The following is a 19,008-nucleotide window of genomic DNA, read 5'->3' on the forward strand; positions in this document are numbered from 1 at the left end:
CTCCCCTCTTATTAGGTTTGACTGAAGTGGTCATCAGGTTCGAAAAAGGATGGATGGATGGATGGATGGATGGATGGATGAACCCAGGATGAATGTAATCCTCATTTTCTTATAAAGTAGGAAGAAAACAAGTCCCTTAACTACCATAGTTTTAATGGTATAAAAACTGTTTAATGAGAGTGTCTCCTGATTTTGGATTCAGTCTGGTCTGGAGGAGTCATAAGTACTAACATGCAATTTAACATACTTATTAATCACTTCTGAATTTGAACGTCTGGGTCTCTGCATTCAATCTTGATTAACTGGCCCAACAATGAACATCATTTGTTCTGATTTACATTGCCTACAGAGCTATGGTCAACTTCATATCAGCAAACTTGAGGCTTCCTAAACATGTTTCAACAGGGTAACATCCAAGTCATCTTCCAAGCAGTAGAGATAAGCCCTGAGAGCCTATAGCGGGACCTTTATCTTGCAATGAGTTGCAGTACCGAAGAGAATAATACAGGAGAAAAGTGAACTGGTGTGCCTCAAAGTATATTAAGACTTCCCCAACCCCACCCCCCCACTCCAAACTATAAAGATGTGGGTAATACATAGTGCAACTTAGGAAAAGACATTTTTATTTACACTTAGGTGCTGAATACAGAAAAAAAAAAGACTCAGTTTTAAATTTGTGTATTCTTCCCAGCAATAAACTAAGCTGATCAGAGTAGGACAGCACAAGATTTAAGGCGATGCCCTTTACCTTGGTGAGACCTATGCATATGAGGTTTGCATATGGAGATATAGAATACACCTATTTGTGTAGACACACACATATATATATATGTACATCTCCCCACAAACATACCTATCAGATTTTTCATATTTGTCATCATTTTGCAGTGACATTCCTGAAGACAGGAATTTCCCAAGCTGGGCAGAGCCATGGTTCCTGCCGCTGGCAGCAGTTTCTTGTGGCGATGAGTTCCACGTGCTCATAGCGCACGGCGTTAAAAAAGCTGCTTTTTCACCAGCGCTGGGGCTGGGCTGGGCTGCTGGTGGAAGTATGCCTATCAAGAATGATGCCTCAGCTCTGTTGGTGGTAGAAGACTGTTCCTCTGGACTCTTCTTAAAAAAATAAATAAATGTCAGGCCAGAAAAGGAAGCCTGCTATTTTTCAAATCCAGAAGCTGTAATCACGCTAATCCATATGATCGTGCTTAAAGCCAAGCAACATGCCTTTTGCATATGATGTAATCATTCAGCGTAGCCTATTTATAACCACCACTGGCTGGGAACACCTTCCCTGGAAAATATTAATCAGGAGAGCTTTTCCTTGGTCACGTTCCTCCTCTTCCTCCCTATATTTTTCAGCCAGTTGTGCTCTTTCTCCTACTTCGGCTGTCTTCCCAGCCTTAAATATAACAACGTCCCTGGCTTTTTTTATTTTTCATTTTAAACTAATGCTTTCCACATCTATTCTTTCACTGTGTCACAGCCATACCGAGTGAAATCCTAGTCCTCTGAAATCAATACCAAAACTTCCATTGATTTCATATAATATATTCTTTTAAATTCAGTACAAATGCTCCACATGACTTGTCTATTTTAAATATGGATCTACTGTACAGAGTTGTCTGTCTCTCAGCTTGATACATAAACCAGTGTGTTTAATAAATTTGCTGATGTAGGTTGGTAGCATTATGTGTAATAAATGAAAATCTCTCAGTTATACTGAGCATATCAAGTGTAAAAGGAGAAAATTAATCCATCTAAATATCTATCTGTGGATCAATTGGTATCAATCTTGTTTAACAGTCTATTTCCTTGGGACACACTTTGGAAACAAAGAACATTTCAAACTGCTGGTTAAACCAACAAATATATAGAAGCTCTTTGGGCAACGTGGCGGTAGAGTAATCACCAGATAAAAATGGTCAGTGATTTTAAATACCCATTAATCTCTTTATTTTATATTAGTAAGAGTTTCTCTTGATGCAACGTGTTCATTAAAGTGCATCAAGAGTGGGGGTTTGTAAAACCATTATTTGATTGCAGAGAAAAGGGCAAGGAAAGTGGCCTGAAAAACAAAATTTGTCCCCTGACCTCCATGTTCAATAATTGTCTGAGGAGGAGGGTGATGGTTTCTGCTGTGCAAAATTTTTTCTAAGGTTTGTGTTACCCTTCGCTAAATAAAACATCTTATGAGACACTATAAAAACAAAACAAAACCTCAAGAGGATATATAACTAATTAGATCATGACGCGCTGTTTACCTTGGTCTACAAAGTTAAGATCTTTCCATGCTTGTCCCATGCACACTACAGTTCCTCCTGCCTTAAGCATCACACATAAAAAAAGGGAGATCATCCTGACCGGTACCATGGACACTCAGCATAACTGCATGCACAGGCACAAACTTTAGAATAAATGTTGTACAAACACTAGGGGTTTTGCAAGGTAAAAATGCTGGTAATCTGAGTGGTAAAATGAGGCTGCTATGTTGCGCAATGTTCCGTAGCAATTGCATGGCCTCGTTAGGTATCATTGCTTCCTCCCTCCACCTTCCTGCTGTCTCTTAAGATTTGGGTTTTCCACTCCACAGCACCCACCTGAACCTCCATAAACTCTCGGATGGATGTTTACTTTCACAGCAGCTTTGCAGCTAGGGAAAAGTCATGCTCCAGTCACAAGTGGGAAACTGAGGCACAGACCCTGGGAAATTGTTTGCTGATGAATGCAATGGCAAGTGCGCATTGAATCCAACTTCAGCTGCACCTAGATCTTCTGAACCCGTACCCAGTGCCCTACTCCTCCAAATCAACCAAATCATCTCTTCACCAAATTACTCTTTCTCTCCGACATCTTCCAGCAACCCACTTCATTTTTGAGAGACAGCATAGATGGGAGCGGGGACTGCTCTAGGTGAAAACAAAAAGCGATGATGTCTGCCACAAAGGTTTTGCAATCCACATCTCCAGATATCCAAGGGTCCTCACATTTTTTGCTTATGCAACGTCCGGCTGGCGTCAGTGGGGATGGGAGGGGGAGACGTGACTGCTCTGTGACACTCAGAGGGATTTTACAGCAAAGTCAACCCGAGCCTCAGCTGAGCTGGGTCCCGCCATCATCTCCGGCCGCAGGGGCTCTACCCCAGCCTGCCACCAAAGGCCAGGGGCCACCCCCCGGGGCTCGGGGTGGGGGTCAGCGTGGCAGGGTTTCACACGCACCCCAACAGCAGGAGAGAGGAGTAAAATCGAACGTGATCCCACCGTGTATTTACACAGCCAACTTAGTACAGGAAAACACTTTCAAAGTGGTGTTTTTTTCACTTGCTTCAAGTTTTTCACATGAACCTTTTACATGTCTAACGTTTTTATTTGCTGTTAAAAAATACTGTTGGCTGGATTTTGTCGGCTTCCCAGAAAGTGAGACTTAAAAGTTAAGTCTTTAAACAACTGAACCCACGCCAAGCATCACTACGCGCCGCCCAGATCCGCTTTTAAAGCCCCTAAACTTGCCCACAACACCCGGAGACCCCGGGCTCGTCCGCTAGGACACTCGGCGCTCTTTTCCACCTTATCTAAGGACAAAGGGATGAATTCGCATTGTCCCGGGCTTCTGCTTGCTTGGGAGAAGGAAAAAAAACCCAAAAAAAAAGAAAAAAAAAAAAAAAAAAACACGCCCAAAAATAAAGTCTTTAAAGCACAATATAAAAAGCGCAGGTGAGATAACAAAGGTATTGTCCCTCGCCAGCCTGGAAAGCCGGGCTACCGGCTTGTTTGTTTACTCTCAGAGCTGGCTCCTGCGCCCCCCCCCCAACCCCCGCTGCCCGGGGGCGGCCCCAGCCGCCCCCCCCCCCGCCTTTGTCACCCGCCCGGGCGGGCCGGGACTACATCGCCCAGCGTGCCCCGCTGCGCCCTGATCAATGGACCTTATTTGAATAATCTGTGAGCCCTTGGACTCAGGCCAATCAGCTGTCAGGGACCCATGATAAATCGCAATGCATTATTGATAATCATAATTACTCTGACATGCGCATTCCGCCCAATGGGGGTAATTTCCCAACTCTAGGAATTTGTTGTGAAGAGGAAAATAATTGCTACTATTTTGCTCCCGATGCTGGTGCACCATGTCGCGACGGAAGCAGGCGAAGCCCCAGCACATCAACTCCGAGGAGCAGCCCCCAGATGCTGCAAGTGGTAAGGCGCAAGGGCGGGCGCGGAGCCGCGGCGGCTCCCAACTTTCCTGATGCGCGGAGGCGGCGGCCGGGGCGGCGAGGGGCGCTTACCAGGGGGGTCCTTCCATCCCCGGGCTTCTCCCGCCTCCCTGCTTCCCCCCGCGGGCTCTCCCACGGACGCGACCCCCGGCTCCCCGCGGGCTTTTTGGGGCGCTTAAAGCCCCGCGGAGCCCTGGCGCGGTGTAGTTCCGCGGGGCTGAGTGGGGCACCTCGTTATTTCGCGGGGGGTGGGGGTGGGGGGGTGGAACGGGGAGGGGGGGAGTTCAGCGTCGGGCCGCCCCCGAGGGCAGCGCTGCCCCGAGGGGTCCCTCGCCCTGCCCGGCTGAGGCCCCCAGCGCCCCGCACACCCCCCCGGCGTGGGCGGCGCAGCCCCGCTGCGCTCGGGGTGCAGCCGCATGGGGGGTGAACCCCAAAGCCTCCCCAAGGCGGAGGGGACTGGGGGGGGGGGGGAGGGAGGAGGAATTGCGAACAATCTTCGCGGGGGTAGGAAATGGCTCGAGTTTGGTGTCCCCGATCTGTTTTAACACTTTCTCGGTAGTTATATGAGGATTTTTGTAGGGCTTAAAAAAAAAAAAAAAAAAAAGCCAAACACAAAACAAACAAAAAAAAAGCGCTGGGACTATTTTTGTTGGAGATCACAATCGCCCTGGACCTTTTGTAGCTTGACCTCCAGCCATCTTTGATTTCCGACTTCCTAAAATAACTCCGGTGAGCTAATGTGGGGTGTGCGTGAGGGCTTTGTATCTGGGTGGTGGGGGGGCTGCTGCTGCCGCAGGTCCCCGTCCCCCCGTTCAGGGGAGCTCCAGCCCCGCGCCTCGCTCCGGGAAAAGCAGAAATTTGCGCTCCGATCAGCTCTGAGCTGCCGGCGGGGGTGGGCGGCCAGGGAAGGGCTGGAGGGGGCACCGGCAGTGCCCCCCGCGGGAGCGGGGAAGGGCCGGGGCTGCGGAGCCCGGCTTTCCTCCACCGAGCAGCATCTTCCTGCGGCGGGGGCTGCGCTGCGGGCTCGCCCCCCGCTGCTCACACCCTTGGGGCTGCCGAGGAACGTCCCGGCTGGGGAAGGGGCGGCTGGCGGGGGCTGACCCGGGCTGCGCGTGTTAGGAGCTGTTGTGGCCGTTGTGCCCAAACACTTTGTGCGTCCCCAGGGAACTTTCTTTGGGTTCTTTGCCTTCCGAAGGGACTGGGTTTGTGGGTGGTTTTTTGTTTTGTTTTTTTCCATTCCTAGAACTGCACGTTACGGGAGCTGGTTATTCCCAGCCCGCAGGAGGTTCGGGCTCTTAATTTTTTTTTCCTTCCTCCCCCCTCTCTTCTTTGAGTCGAAATGGGCAATTGTTGGGTCCGGTTAATGGTGACTTAAGAAACAGCAAGCTGGCCAGAAGGCAATAAATCCCATGTTTAATGCATGACTGTTTTCCTTTGTGCATATGGTTAGGTTGGGGGATGGAGGTGATGTTTCCACATGTAAGTCTCTGCCCACTGCTGGAAAGCCACCTCCGGCTCGGCTGAAACAAAAGGGTTAATAACTCCTGATGCGGCCCGCTCGGGGCGGGGGAGGTGTGCGGGGCGGGGAGGACCGCTCCGCACCGCGCTCTCCGGGGCAATGGCCAGCTGCTTTTTTGTTGTTGTTATTGGGGCTTCCCCCCCCCCCCCTTCCCCTCCTCTTTTAACAACAAAACCCTGGATGGAAATCCCTCCGGGAGCCGGGGCAGCGGTTGCGCGGGCTGGGGGGACCTGGCGGAGCTCTGGCCCTGCCGTGGGGTTGGAGGGTTGTCTCCTGCTGTCTCCCGTGGGTGGCGGGGCGGGGGGAGCGGGGCCCGGGGCTGCCGTGCGCCGCCCCGCGGCCGTGCCCCGCCGGGACCCTCCGCTGCGGCCCGGGGAGGGGGCGGCCGGTGCGGGTACCCCCGCTGGAGCCCGATCCCCGCTTCTGCTGTTGGGGGGGGGGGGGGGGGGGGGGGGAAGGCGGCGGCGGCGGCTCTTGCCTCCTGCCGGCCGCCCCCGTCCAAAATACTCGCTGCTCGCCGCTCCAGGTGTGCCCGTAAATAACAAGTGATGAAGCTGCATAACGAACTCGAAATACCGCAGTGATTTGTCTGGGACATTATCGAGTATATACATAATAGTAATAATAAAATCAAGCCCTTATATTCCCTTTTGCAAGTGGGGTTTTTTTTGTGTGGTGTGGTTTTTTTCTGTGTTTTTTGGTTTTTTGGTTTTATTTTTTTTTTTTTTTTTTTGCAAAGCGATTTGGGACCCACCTCTGTGAACAATGCAGCGAGTTAAGAAGCGGTTCTGCTAACCTGGTGATCAATTAACAGGTCAAAAAATCAGCAGGTGGTCACTGGAGAATAATGCTACGTACTGAAAATTAGCATTTTCACAAAGGGGTTGAAAATGCCCATTGTGCTGGGTTGCTGCCATTAAAAATCTGATTGATTCGTGAAAATACAGTATCAAACTGCAACTTTTTCCTGAGAGTAAAATTGGAGATTTCTTTTAGTTAAATCCCCAGTTCGTGCGTTGAGCTCTGCAGAAATGGAGGGGGGTGTCGGAGTGTGTGTGTTTAACGAGGAAAGCCGAGTTTTGCGGTGGTTTCCTTGATTTTATTTTTATTTTCGGCCACCCGGAGCCCCTGCCGGCGGGGCAGGCTGGCCGGGGTGGGGGAGCACTCCCGGCCGTGCCCTGGGCTGCGCGGCCCGGGCTGCTGCAGCGGCGTGGAGGGTGCGAGGGTGCTGGGAGCCGGGGGGTGGGTGGGGTGGGGGCGATGCCCGGCTTGTTTTTCCTTTTACGTAAGTGAAACATTATATTGGTTGTAGTGATGAAGCCCTTTTGCTGGGCTCGGCGGCATGTGACGTTTTGACAGAGCTGCTGCTCTAACCTTTGCCTCCTCCTGCTTGCTGTGGGTGGTAAGTTGATGTCAGGCTTACAATTAGGACTCTCATGCAATTGACCTTGGCAGCGGGGTTTGTGCCGTTTAGCTCGGTCTTAAACACTGTATTAGTGTTAAGTGTGGTCCGGGGCTGCGCCGGTGGGAGCCTCGACGGGCCACCGCGGAGGCAGCGCCGCCGAGCAGGTAGGACCGGGCGGAGGTGGGGGGGGGGGCACCTCCACTTTTTGGTGGCTGTTACCGCTTTGCCTCGCAGCGAGCTCCAGCAACGCTTTAAAAATAAATAAATAACGCAGCCCGCGGCGTGGGCCATGCCCGGCCGGCTCAGGTGGATGCGGGGGTGCCGCGCTGCCGGCTGGCCCCGCCCGGGGGCGGCCGGTTCTCCGGGCGGGCGGCAGCGCAGGGCGTGAGTGCCCTCCACCGACCGGGCTGCGGCGGCGCCGGGCACCGGGCCGGCGGGACACCGGGCAGGGCAGCGGGCAGCAGGCCGGCAGGACACCGGGCCACTCGCTCCAGGCAGCGGCGCGGGGAGCGGGGCCAGCGCGGTGCTGCGCCGCCGCCGCCTCCCACCGAACTTCTGCGGCGCGTTTCGGTTTTGTTCCTCGGAAGCGCCAAGTCGCGATAGTTGATTCTGTTCTGAGCGGGATATTTCTTTCGAATAGGTGGGTAATCAGCAGGGCGAATCAGGTAGACGGCAGGAAAATTAAAGCCGTGAGAGAACCTGAAGGCACGGGAAGCCCTGATGAAGGTGTAACGCATGTGCGGCTCGTCCTAGGGTAGGAACATCCTGATAAATTCAGTGTAGGAAACATCCAGGCCTTTGGAATATTTCTGTAAGTAACCAGCTGTGTGTCTTGCTTACTGGAGTAAGTGATCTTGTCATAATTACAGTTAAAATGCTTTAAATGCTGTTTTACAGTGGGAGAAGAAGGGAAACTTTGGATAGTGTAACTTCTTGGAAGTCCTAGCTTTTCAACTGGGAACAGGGGAGGTAGAAAAAAACCCACCAACCAAACAACAAACCAAACCAAAGAAAAAACGAAGGAAGCAAGATGCTGGAGAGTAGCAGGGAACTGGCAGAGTTTTTCCACGTCTAGGACTGGAGTGGATACTTGCTAATCCTTCATGAGTTAATTTTAACTGGGGAAGTGCATGGTTATGTTAAAGTAGTTATGGAAAAACGAAGATCACCAAAAACATTAAACTCTTCGCCGGGGGGGGGGGGGGGGAGGGGGATAATATCAGAGGAGGGGGAGGCTTGAGCTCCATTTCCTCCCAATTCAAGTGAAATGTAATTTTATCACAGAAAAAAACCAACACCCAAGATCACTAATTGCTCAGATGAGTGGTAGACAATCAGCAGCTTTTCTGAAACCACATCAAACCAGACAAAAATTATTTCACTCCTCTTTTACTAGTTCCCTTAAAAAAAAAAAAATTAATTCGAGCTGTGTGGATTTTATCAGCCTTCCTTGTCGATGACCGCCTTGTCCTACACAATAGTGGATTTTTTCCATCCATTTGCCAGTGATTCAATCTAACCCCCCTGCTGGGTTTACTGCATTCTTCTAACTTATTGGATAACTAGATGCTGAGAGATAACATTCCTGAAATTCGGGGGTGGGGAGATAAAAAAAACAGTAGAAGTCCTATCCCTGGGAAGCCTTTGGAGAGGGTTAAGTGAAGTGCACAAGCAATTGTTGTGGCAGGGCTCCTCGGTAAATCCTGGTACAGTATGTGGATAGGGCTGGCTGCGCAGGGAGGTTTCTTGGCAGAGAAACCCCCCCCCCGATTTCAGACCGTTAAGTTCATGTCAGTGATAACTGCTGGGGGGGGGGGGGGGGGGGGCAGGGCAGCGTGGGGGCTGAGGCAAATGAGGTGCCCTGATTGCAGGCGCTGGGTGCTCCTTTGAGCCTGGGGAGAGGCTGTAGGTAGAAATCAAGATGAAGAGTTTCACAGAAGCTGTTGGGTTTTTAAAGAAACAGTAAATTGCTCCATTGTTAGCCTAGAGACTACACTGCTTCTACTGCCCGTATTTTAAACCCTTTTTGATGTAGGGGAAGCTATTATACTGGCTTTTTCAGAGGCAGAAGGGAAAGTAAGGCATAACTCTTCCCTACTTGCCATGCAGCAAGTTGGTACAAACTGGGAATTGAATTTATTTGGAGTCCTGAGCTAGTGCCTTGCTGTCAGATAGAGGAACTGGAAATCAAAATGTGACAGTGGCAGCAAGAGCAGGCAGGGTACTGACCCGCCTGCTGCTGCTGGACACGGTGCCTTCGGTGTACTGGAGCTTCTTTCTTTGAGGTGGCAACTGGTACTTGGGACCAGAAAAGTTACCCCTGGAGCTCCTCAGGATTATGAAAATTCAGGGCATGGGCTGTGCTGGAGACTGGAAATGGGGGCTTTGAATTCCGTGTGGGCTTATCAGTGGAGAAATAAAGTATTATCAAGGGAAGGGAGATAAATGATCAGATGCTTTGAAGCAGTTAAAAGTTTGAGGACTTGTCTAGACGTAGTTATCCTGGAATATCTCCTTGGGGTGGGCAACAGTCTTTCATGCAGACATTGCTACTCCACGTGAAATGTTTTGCATGGCTGCCACGGAGGTGCACGCTGCAGCATGAAATGCGTGTGCTCAGAGGGGAGACTGGGAGGAAGAGCTTTGTGCTCTGAACTAAAACCTGAGCTTGTTCTGCTCTACAGGGAGACTGTGGTTGGGCCTGGGAGATTGGACTGTTACAGCCTTAAATGCTAAAGGATTTGGAACAGAGGTTTTGATGGTTTAGCCTATTCTATGAAATACCTGTTGGGTGGATGGAAATAGTTAGGGAAGTAGTAAAGACCTCAAACCGGTGTACAGAGTAGTTACGGAAGGTTCTTGACTTTTTTTTAACAGCAGTGCTTTCTTTCCTATTATATCTGCGCAGAGTCTTGAAAAGATGAGTTTAAAAATATCCATTCTTGACCTCGGTTAACCCTATTTATTGGCAGAGTTCTGAATCACATACTACTTGTACTTGTCTGCAGACTAGATTTCTCGGTGTATTTTTCCATAGAGTTAAATCAACTTTAGAGGCATTAATGTAATGATATTTGGGGTGGGAAATGTATGCTACTATTGTGCTTTTACTTGTTTCCTTCACTTGTGGAATCGTTTGGGCTGGAGGCGAGGAAAGCGAAGTATTTAATTCTCCCTGTTTAGCTATGAGGGATCCAAATGGTTTTGATCATGGCTGTGCTGAGACCCCCTTTCCTCCCTGTTCAAGGACTTGTAACTCTGAAATGTACATGACTAACAGAGCTGCGTACATATAGATTTGGATTTATTCCTCGGCAGACTATAGCATAACAGGCCTCTGATACTTGCATTTTTTTAATTGATCAAGTTGTTTATTTTTTAAAAATTAAACTTTCATGTGCACTTTCCATCACTCAACGTTAAACAGTTGAGTAAGTATATTTGTTGAATATACATGTAATACCCTTGTTAGCCTAACTAACATCAAGGTTTGCAATATCTTCCCCTAGAGAACTTTTACACTACCCCGAAGCAGTAAGTCAACGTGCTTCAGTTGTTTGGACATGCTGCCCCTCCACCCTGCCATGTACAGGATATACACATGTATCAGATGTGTGGTTCAGTTACACCTTTAAAATGAAAGCCGCAGATAGCTCCTGTGCTTGCAGAGTCTTTGGTTCCCCTTGTAAAACAGCGTGGGCTAGTAACGTGGAACCGGAGCTGAGCCCCAAGGTGAATTTCTGGAGATGCAAGACCTGAATTGAAGAGATCTCGCAATACAAGTTCTCAGTTGTGGTTGAGGTCTGCAGTGTGCTGTGCCCCACTGGGTGCATGGGAGGTGAAGTACTTGGTGATTGTACCCTTGGCACCCATCAAAACGGGACCCATTGATGCGAGTTACAGGATATTTGACTTGACGGGGGCCCGCGGTGCATCTGCGGTCCTTCCTGCTTTCCCCTCGGCTGTAGGAGCCTACAGTTCTACCTCCTGAATGCTCCTGCGCCCCAAATTCTTGCCTGCCTTGAGCTGGGTGCTACTTTGTTGTTTGAAGGATGGCTTGACTGAGCAAAAACATCCTGTTTTGGTTTAGAACTTCTCATAGCCTCTCTTCCCGTTCTGATATTTCCTTGAATGTTTGGGTTTTTGGTTTTATACTTTTTTTTTTTTTTTTGTCTGTGTGCAAATAACATTCAGTCTAACCTGTGGGGCACTGGTGGAAGCGGGACAGGAGTGGACTTGCAGACCAGCTTTGCTTTCCCTGCCCCTCCCTCCCTAAAAGCGGGTGAGTTGTGGATGCAGCTAAACAGGGTGCTGTGCACGGGTCTGAAGCGACTTTGTGTGTTTTGCAAGCAGGGCTTGTTGCTTTGCTACTAATCGTGAGTATCGACGCAGGCTCGTGCCCATGTGTGAGGTTCTGTAAGTTAGTATTTTCTTTAGTATTTTGACTTTCTAGAGGTGTTTTTTTCATGAGAGTGTGTTTTTGAAGTATTTAAAAGCTAATATTGGACTTTTGCTTTTGTCAGCCCTCTTCGGTAGTAGTTACTTCCATCATGGCGGAGTGAAAGTTGTGTAATAGAACTGCTCTGAAGTTCCTGTGTTAACAATCTTACATGAATTTCTGAGAGGTGGCTAATGAAGAGTTACAAACTGAAGTACAAACACAAAATAAGCTTATGTGGTGTTTCACTCAGTGTTATGATGCTTTCTCTGCCTTCCTTGGGTCGTGTTCTTTTTTAAGCTGTTTTGCAGGTGCTAGCTGCCTTGCTGCAGTTCCCTTCTAACCTGTAAAAAGGGATTTGCGATAAACCTCTTTCCGCTAAGCCTTATGAGATTCCTTTTATATTATTGTTTTTCTTGAAAACAGAATTGAGATGCAGATTTCTTTGGGGGCTGCAAATAACTTGGCAGCAAAACAAAGAGAGCAGGACTTTGGATCAATTTGGAAACTTGGTTCCAGTGTCTCGTGTCTTTAACCTGCAATTCGGATGAAGTCTGTGATCTTAGGAATAGGAAATACTTAGTCTAAATCTAGCTACTAATAACTTGACTTTCTTTTCTTTTAAGGGAGTCCACAAGACGTCCCAGGTGACGGAGATGGTGAAATGAGTTCCAAAAGGTGCCGCACGGAGGAAACGAAAATATGTGAGAAATGCTGTGCAGAATTCTTTGATCTCTCTGAATTCCTTGAGCATAAGAAAAATTGCACTAAAAATCCACCTGTTCTAATCATGAATGACAGTGAGGGAACAGTACCCCCTGAAAGCTTCTCTGAAGCTTCTCTAGGGAGCTTTCCGAGTGAGCGAATGGATAGCAGGACACGCAAGGACATTCAAGCAAAGGGCTGCGCTGGCTCTATGGAAAAGAGAGAAGGAAAAATGGATGCTGAACCGGTAGGAGGAATGTACCTTAAAATAGAACCCCCCGTCACACCTGCGGCTCCTGGGCTAAGCTATCTACCAAAATCCAAAGTACCAAACACTAACGTGACTTTGCAGACGATACGTGGCACTAAAGTGGCTGTGAACCAGCGGACCTCTGATGCCATCTCTTCTTCAGCGGCCAGTTTTAATGCTATTCCCATGATCCTGGAGCAGCTTGTGTGTTTGCAGCAGCAGCAACTCCAGCAAATTCAGTTGACGGAGCAAATTCGCATTCAGATTGCCATGATGGCTCCTCATGCCCTGCATCCTTCTATAGCAGCTGCTGCTGATCCATTAAAAGCTCTGGGCGCTCACATGTCTCAGCAGCTGTCGGCTGCTGTTGCTTTAATCGGACAAAAAGCTGGAAGCCAGAGCCTATCACTGGAATCCTTGAAGCAAGGAAAACTACCTCATTCTAACACTGGCATTGCGGCCGCCAGCTCACTGGCTGCTGGGCTTTCCTCCTCCTTCCCTCTGAAGCCGGAGGCAAGCAGAAGCCTCCCCGGCTCCATTTCTCAGTTCCCGAATCCTTTGCTACCTCAGTCCTCCAACTCCGTCATCTTCCAAAATCCACTTTCGGCTGTTTCGTCTGTAATAGATTCCTCCAAGAAGGGGAAGGGAAAACCTCCCAACATCAGCGTGTCTGAAAGCAAACCGAACGTGGAAGAGCCGTTCTTCAAACACAAGTGTAAGTTCTGCGGCAAGGTCTTTGGCAACGACAGTGCCCTGCAGATTCACCTCCGTTCCCACACCGGTGAAAGACCCTACAAATGTAACATTTGCGGTAACCGCTTTACAACCAAAGGAAACCTTAAAGTGCATTTTCAGCGTCACAAAGACAAATACCCCCACATCAAGATGAATCCTTACCCAGTTCCTGAGCACCTGGACAATGTTCCCACTAGCACTGGAATCCCGTATGGGATGTCTGTGCCACTGGATGAGTCTAACCTAATCGCGGATAGCAAACCTGTCCTACCAACTCTGCCTACCTCTGCGGCCACCAGCGCACCTCAGGCAGTCTCCAGCCTGGCAGGCGTTAAGGAGTCTCTGCCTGGTACGTTCCCAAGCGACCTGCAGTCACGGCCTTCTCCAGAAAGCGAGGGTGGCTCTTCCTCGTCAGGAGCGGTTGGTCACGAATCGGGAGCGGAGCAGAGCCTGAGCTCGCCGCAAGCTGCCTGCAGCGTGAGCATCTTCCATGCAAGTGGGCCAAACGAGCAAGGCTCAGAAACATCAAAGCTTCAGCAACTGGTTGAAAATATCGACAAATCCACTGCTGACCCCAACGAGTGCCTGATCTGTCACAGAGTGCTGAGCTGCCAGAGTTCGCTCAAAATGCATTATCGTACTCACACCGGAGAGAGGCCATTCAAGTGTAAAATCTGTGGCCGTGCCTTCTCCACTAAAGGGAACCTTAAAACTCATTATGGTGTCCACCGGGCCAATACTCCTTTGAAGATGCAACATTCGTGTCCTATTTGCCAGAAGAAGTTTACAAATGCGGTTGTGTTGCAGCAGCACATCCGCATGCATATGGGGGGACAAATACCCAATACACCAATGCCAGAAAACACCTGCGACAATACTGACGTGGATCCCACGGCGGCTGAGAAGAACGGAGACATCAGCCGCCCAGATGAGACCGTGGAAAGCATAGAGATGGAAGAGGAGCTGGATGCTCAGGATGGCCCTAGGAGTTCTTCAAAACCTCCTACTCCGTATGATGCACAATCAGAATCGCCAGCCACAGCAGCCACCTTCTCTGGGATTGCAGCGCTGGAGAATCAAATGAAGATCGTCAACTCCGCTTTGAACTTGCAGCGGCAAAGCAGCTTGAAGTCTAGTGACAACGGCTCAGCAGAAAGCGATGGTATGACAAATGATTCTTCTTCCGTGGCAGGAGATCCAGATTATCAGAATGGCAGGAGTCCTGCTGCCTCCGAGTCTGCATCGCTCCAGGCTCTGTCCCCAGCCAACAGCCAAGCTGAAAGCGTAAGGTCAAAGTCACCTAGCTTCAACAATCAAGAAGATACAGGTGCGGGAAATAAGTCAGAGGGTCCTGAGAACGCTTCTGCAGAAATGGAAGGGGTTGTCGGTGCTTTGGATTTAACTTACGGCAATATTGGTCGAAAGGTCATTAAAGAAGAACCTGGGTTACACTTTGCAAACGGAGAATATGGTGAGTAATATGAAATGCTGGTAATAACTGGGGGTGGGGTGGTAGAACTGGAGGAAATCCATCTCTGAAAGAACTCCCAGGAGCCAAAATCTCTTCAGCTTACCCCTCTTCTTTCTCCTCTGTTTGCATAGGGGTGTATGCCCTGTAAATTTTTCCTGACTCAAGATTCAACATAATTTGAAGACTTAAGTGCTGTTGTCTCCTGCAAGGGGTGGCATAGAGGTCGTTAAAAAAATAGGGGTTGTGCACTTAGTATCTTCCGTGGGCTCACCTGATAACCTCCCTATAGCTCTCTAAAGATACACCTTTGTGTTTCATGGAAAACTGCTTAACCCAAGAATGTGACATTAAAACTCTAGACTCTTTTGTAGGGGTTTTGAGGTCTTTAGCGTTGAGGCTAATGATGATCTGAATTTGACCTGAAAGTGAGGCTTTCAAACTCCTAAGCTCATCAACAAAAATAAGACTGAACGGATTTCTTTCAGAGCATCCTAGCAAGTGTAGAGGCAGCCCTGCCGTGTGTCTTCGGAGGGCTTTGCAGGCAGGCTCCTCGGGCACGTGCAGCTCCTCTGGTGTCGTAGCCAAACTTAAGCTTGGAAGCAGGAAGAGGTTAGGATAAACGTCTATCTTTGCTCTCTTTCCAGGTCGAAGTAGTATTCCAGCTGCTTTTGTTAGAGCCCCACCAGCCCTCATCAAAATGGAGATGCCTGGCGAGCGTCCCATTAGCACTAGCCATTTCATTGGCCCACCAGCTCTCTCCCCTGGTGTTGCCCCTCTCCTTGTGCCACGACCAAAATTCTGCCGTCCCGCCAAACAGCACATCTGCACTACGTGTGGGAAGAACTTCTCCTCTGCCAGTGCCCTTCAGATTCACGAACGGACCCATACTGGTGAAAAGCCATTTGCCTGCACCATCTGTGGGAGAGCCTTTACAACAAAAGGAAACCTGAAGGTAAGTTGTCTCTTACGTTGTGATCCCCTTTGTTGGGGAAAGTCATACCAGAGAGAGTAAAACTATTGCTAATACTTGTCCTGCTGTTGAGGATGACGTTGGTTTTCATTTAGTTCCTCAGATGGTTATCTTTGACTCTTGTCTCTCCTTCCTGCGATTCTCCACACAACTTGCTAAGCACTCTACTAAGACCACCCACAGAAATCTTTGCTGCTGTCCTTGGCTTTCCTTTTTGGATGGGAGGGAAGGCTTAGCCTTTACTAAGCAGATTGCTTTGTTTTCATTTGGATTTGGATGTGTCAAGACATAAACATTTCATGGACTCGGTGCTACAAAATGATGCCTACAGAATACATGCATTACACTGGCCTGCTCGAAGCACCATGCAGGACAAAGAGGGCTAAAACTGAGAGCATAATCCTGAGATGGCACAAAGTACTTGGGGACGGTGTCTGAGCACTTGCTGCAGAGGTGCTGCAAGTCTGTCCTCACTGTCACATTAATCTATTTGCCCGGGAAGGGACTGGCAGCTCCCTCACACAGAGGCTTCTCACTTGCCATGTGAACCTCTTCAGGCTCTTCAGTCCTCTTGCGTAGATGCTGGTGGGTAGGGAAAACACTGCAGTTTGTGAGCAGTCACTGGCTGGAAGCGCTAGCAGTATGTTTGTGGAGTGGAAGATTTTAGGTTAGGTGTAGCCTCTCTTCCAATTCCCTGGTGTTTTTTTATTTTTATTTTTTTTGCATCAGCTACTATTTTCTTTCAATGTAGCCTGTTCATAGCAAATAACGTGGCTTTAATTTTTTTGTTGGGAGAGGAGAATCTTTGGCAACACCACTTACAAGAAGTGTGAAAACACAGTCCTACAAGCACTTGGGCAGTAAACTTCAGAGAGCCATGGTGGTGTCAGGCAGTAGAATCTCTCTTACACGTGCCAGGAAGAGAGCAAAGACAAGAACTAGCCAGCTTAAATACTTAAAATGGAGCATGCGTGACTGAGCAACTTGGCTGTAAGCGAAGCAGAACTTGGGTATACCGTAAAAGAACTGCGGTATTAATGATTGTCTTTACTTTTTCCCCTCTGCAAGGTCCATGTAGGAACTCACATGTGGAATAACTCCGCCAGACGGGGAAGAAGGCTTTCTATTGATAACCCCATGGCTCTGCTGGGGAATGATCCCAAGAAGGTATCTGAAATGTTTCCAAAGGATATAATGCCTCCTTCAGTGAGCATTGACCCCACAGTATGGAATCAGTACGCAGCGGTACTCAGCAATGGCATAGCAATGAAGACTAACGAGATCTCGGTGATCCAGAGTGGTGGCTTATCTAGCCTTCCAGTCACCATTGGGGGTGGTTCGGCAATAAATACTGCTACGGTCTCCAAAATAGATGGGACCCAGTCTGGGACTGGTTCTGATGTGGAGAAGGCCAGTGGTGCTGCTGCAGACAATGTGCCAAAACACCAGTTCCCTCACTTCATGGAGGAGAACAAAATTGCTGTTAGTTAAAAACTCTAGTGATGTTGACGTACAGAAAGAACAAATATATATATACACAAACATATATTTTTAAGAGATTCCACTTCAGCCTCCTATTTTCCTATTGACGTGCAAATGATTTTATGGTTGTCTTTGTAAGAGTTGCCCAGAGTACAATCATGATATTGCTTTGCAAATAGTAAATAATAAAGAATAGGATTTCCTTCTATTTGGAAAGATGCGGGTCTTGCAAAGTAGTTCTTACGTGTGACTTTAAAGTGTACAGCCTTACAGAAGTTTCTACAACTTGAAATTCCAAAGTTTAGTTACCTCTTTGTTTAGAGTGAAATACTTGGGGGTTTTGAATAGAGTGGAAACAACCTACTGTTGACAGAAAAGCTTCTATTTACTGATGAGAAATGAAAACTATTAATGCGGGTAAATATCCTAGAATGTCTGCCACCCTCTTAGAAATAGTTCTTCTGTTTGGATTTTTGGCTCTGTTGGTTTCTGAATGTACTTTTTACTATAATGGCTATGAAAACTACAAAAAAAATTTTTTTTTTAAATTCCTTTTTTGCCTCAGAAGTTCTATGAAGAGAAAGTTGCTGTTTTTCTTTAATCACTGCTCCTAAGGAATTAATCCTCTGTATTGTTGACTGCTGCTTATTTAATACTACTACTAGGACAGTCCTTCAGTTAATAGTGCCAAAACTCCTACTTCCAAAGATGTGCAGTTTTTCCTAGATGTTTTATTTCAATACCGAGAGCCCTAAACAAGCATGGGTGGGTATGTATATACTTTTTTTTTTTTTTTCCTCTCTTGAAAGGGAAGACTTGCCTTGGGAAGTCAGGTCTAAAAGCTCTGCAAGGAATCTCAGGTGACTGTTGCAATTAGGCATGGGAACTGGTTTCCTTAGCAAGAGACTTTTTTATGTTTATTTTTTTCATTTGGGTAATTTAGAAGATCAGTCTGTGTAAACCTGTATTTAAATATGAAGTATTCATGCTTAGGTTAAATGTTTCGTGGGTTTTTTGGATGGCATTCCTACTCTGGTCATTAAGTTTCTTGGTGGTCTGTGAACTTACATTCTACCAAAATGGTAATTAATGATCCATGTGTATTGTATGAAGGTTGCTGGGATAGTCATCTGGATTCTAAGTTATCTACCTCATTTTTTCCTTTTGTAGCTGTAGTGTCTATTTTTCTATTAATGACCACTGTAATGAACTGAGATTCAAGCAGATGCTTCCATGCACTATCTGAAACCAAAACCTGATGTATTAGTGGAAGCACCTGAAGACTTACTGGACTGACCTTTCACTAGTCCTCTAATGTCTGCTGGAACTGTATGTGTAATGGGATCTAAACCAGACTGGAAAGCAAGCATTTGGTATGGAAGGACTGAATGATGGAAAGAAGTCTAGTTGTTGACTGCAGGAAATCTTCAAGTCCAGTCTCTGTTGTGGAAGGCCCCAAAAATGCAGATTACCAAAAGTTTGTGTAATGTTGTTGCACCTGATTCTTGCTTATGATCTCTGTATGCCGAGTTGTGCCTTTCCTGCTGGACTTGTAAGAACATACCAGTACCTGTTTACACTGTAAAATGGATATTGTTACATAGACCATGCAAAAGGCATCCCAATTGTCAAGTTTCTGCATTGTGAATGTATGATTATTAAGAACTCTGTAGTTTTGAGTATCTACTGATGCGTTTTTGTTGACGTTTTGAGAATAAATTTTGGGATGGCTTTTTCACACTTAGTGCTTAAATTTTTCTGGTAAAGCATTTGTCTCCCGAAGAGCAAGTTCAATAGGCAGCATGCTGTCTCACTCCAGTGACTTTTAA

General features: G+C 47.7%; 1 protein-coding gene across 2 annotated transcripts; it reads left to right on the forward strand.

The window, feature by feature from the left end:
- Positions 1-4,006: 4,006 nt before the first annotated feature.
- SALL4 (spalt like transcription factor 4) lies at positions 4,007-18,919 on the forward strand. 2 transcript variants are annotated; one of them, XM_040609226.1, is made up of 4 exons: positions 4,007-4,187; positions 12,193-14,727; positions 15,372-15,679; positions 16,766-18,919. In XM_040609226.1, exons 1-4 carry the CDS (start codon positions 4,118-4,120, stop codon positions 17,186-17,188), a joined length of 3,336 nt encoding a protein of 1,111 aa, XP_040465160.1. In that variant the 5' UTR covers positions 4,007-4,117; the 3' UTR covers positions 17,189-18,919. The 2 variants fall into 2 exon arrangements, with proteins under 2 accessions (XP_040465160.1, XP_040465161.1); XM_040609227.1 differs by lacking the exon at positions 4,007-4,187 and adding an exon at positions 4,853-4,933.
- The last annotated feature ends 89 nt before the right edge of the window (positions 18,920-19,008 follow it).

This window comes from Falco naumanni, chromosome 10, assembly GCF_017639655.2.
Source record: "Falco naumanni isolate bFalNau1 chromosome 10, bFalNau1.pat, whole genome shotgun sequence".
Classification (NCBI taxonomy): domain Eukaryota; kingdom Metazoa; phylum Chordata; class Aves; order Falconiformes; family Falconidae; genus Falco; species Falco naumanni.

Bases quoted from the DNA above. Each gene is read 5' to 3' on its own strand.
- SALL4 (XM_040609226.1), top strand. From the start codon at position 4,118: ATGTCGCGACGGAAGCAGGCGAAGCCCCAGCACATCAACTCCGAGGAG. The intron at 4,188-12,192 runs GTAAGGCGCAAG...TTTTCTTTTAAG, and splicing joins GCCCCCAGATGCTGCAAGTG to GGAGTCCACAAGACGTCCCA. The intron at 14,728-15,371 runs GTGAGTAATATG...CTCTCTTTCCAG, and splicing joins CTTTGCAAACGGAGAATATG to GTCGAAGTAGTATTCCAGCT.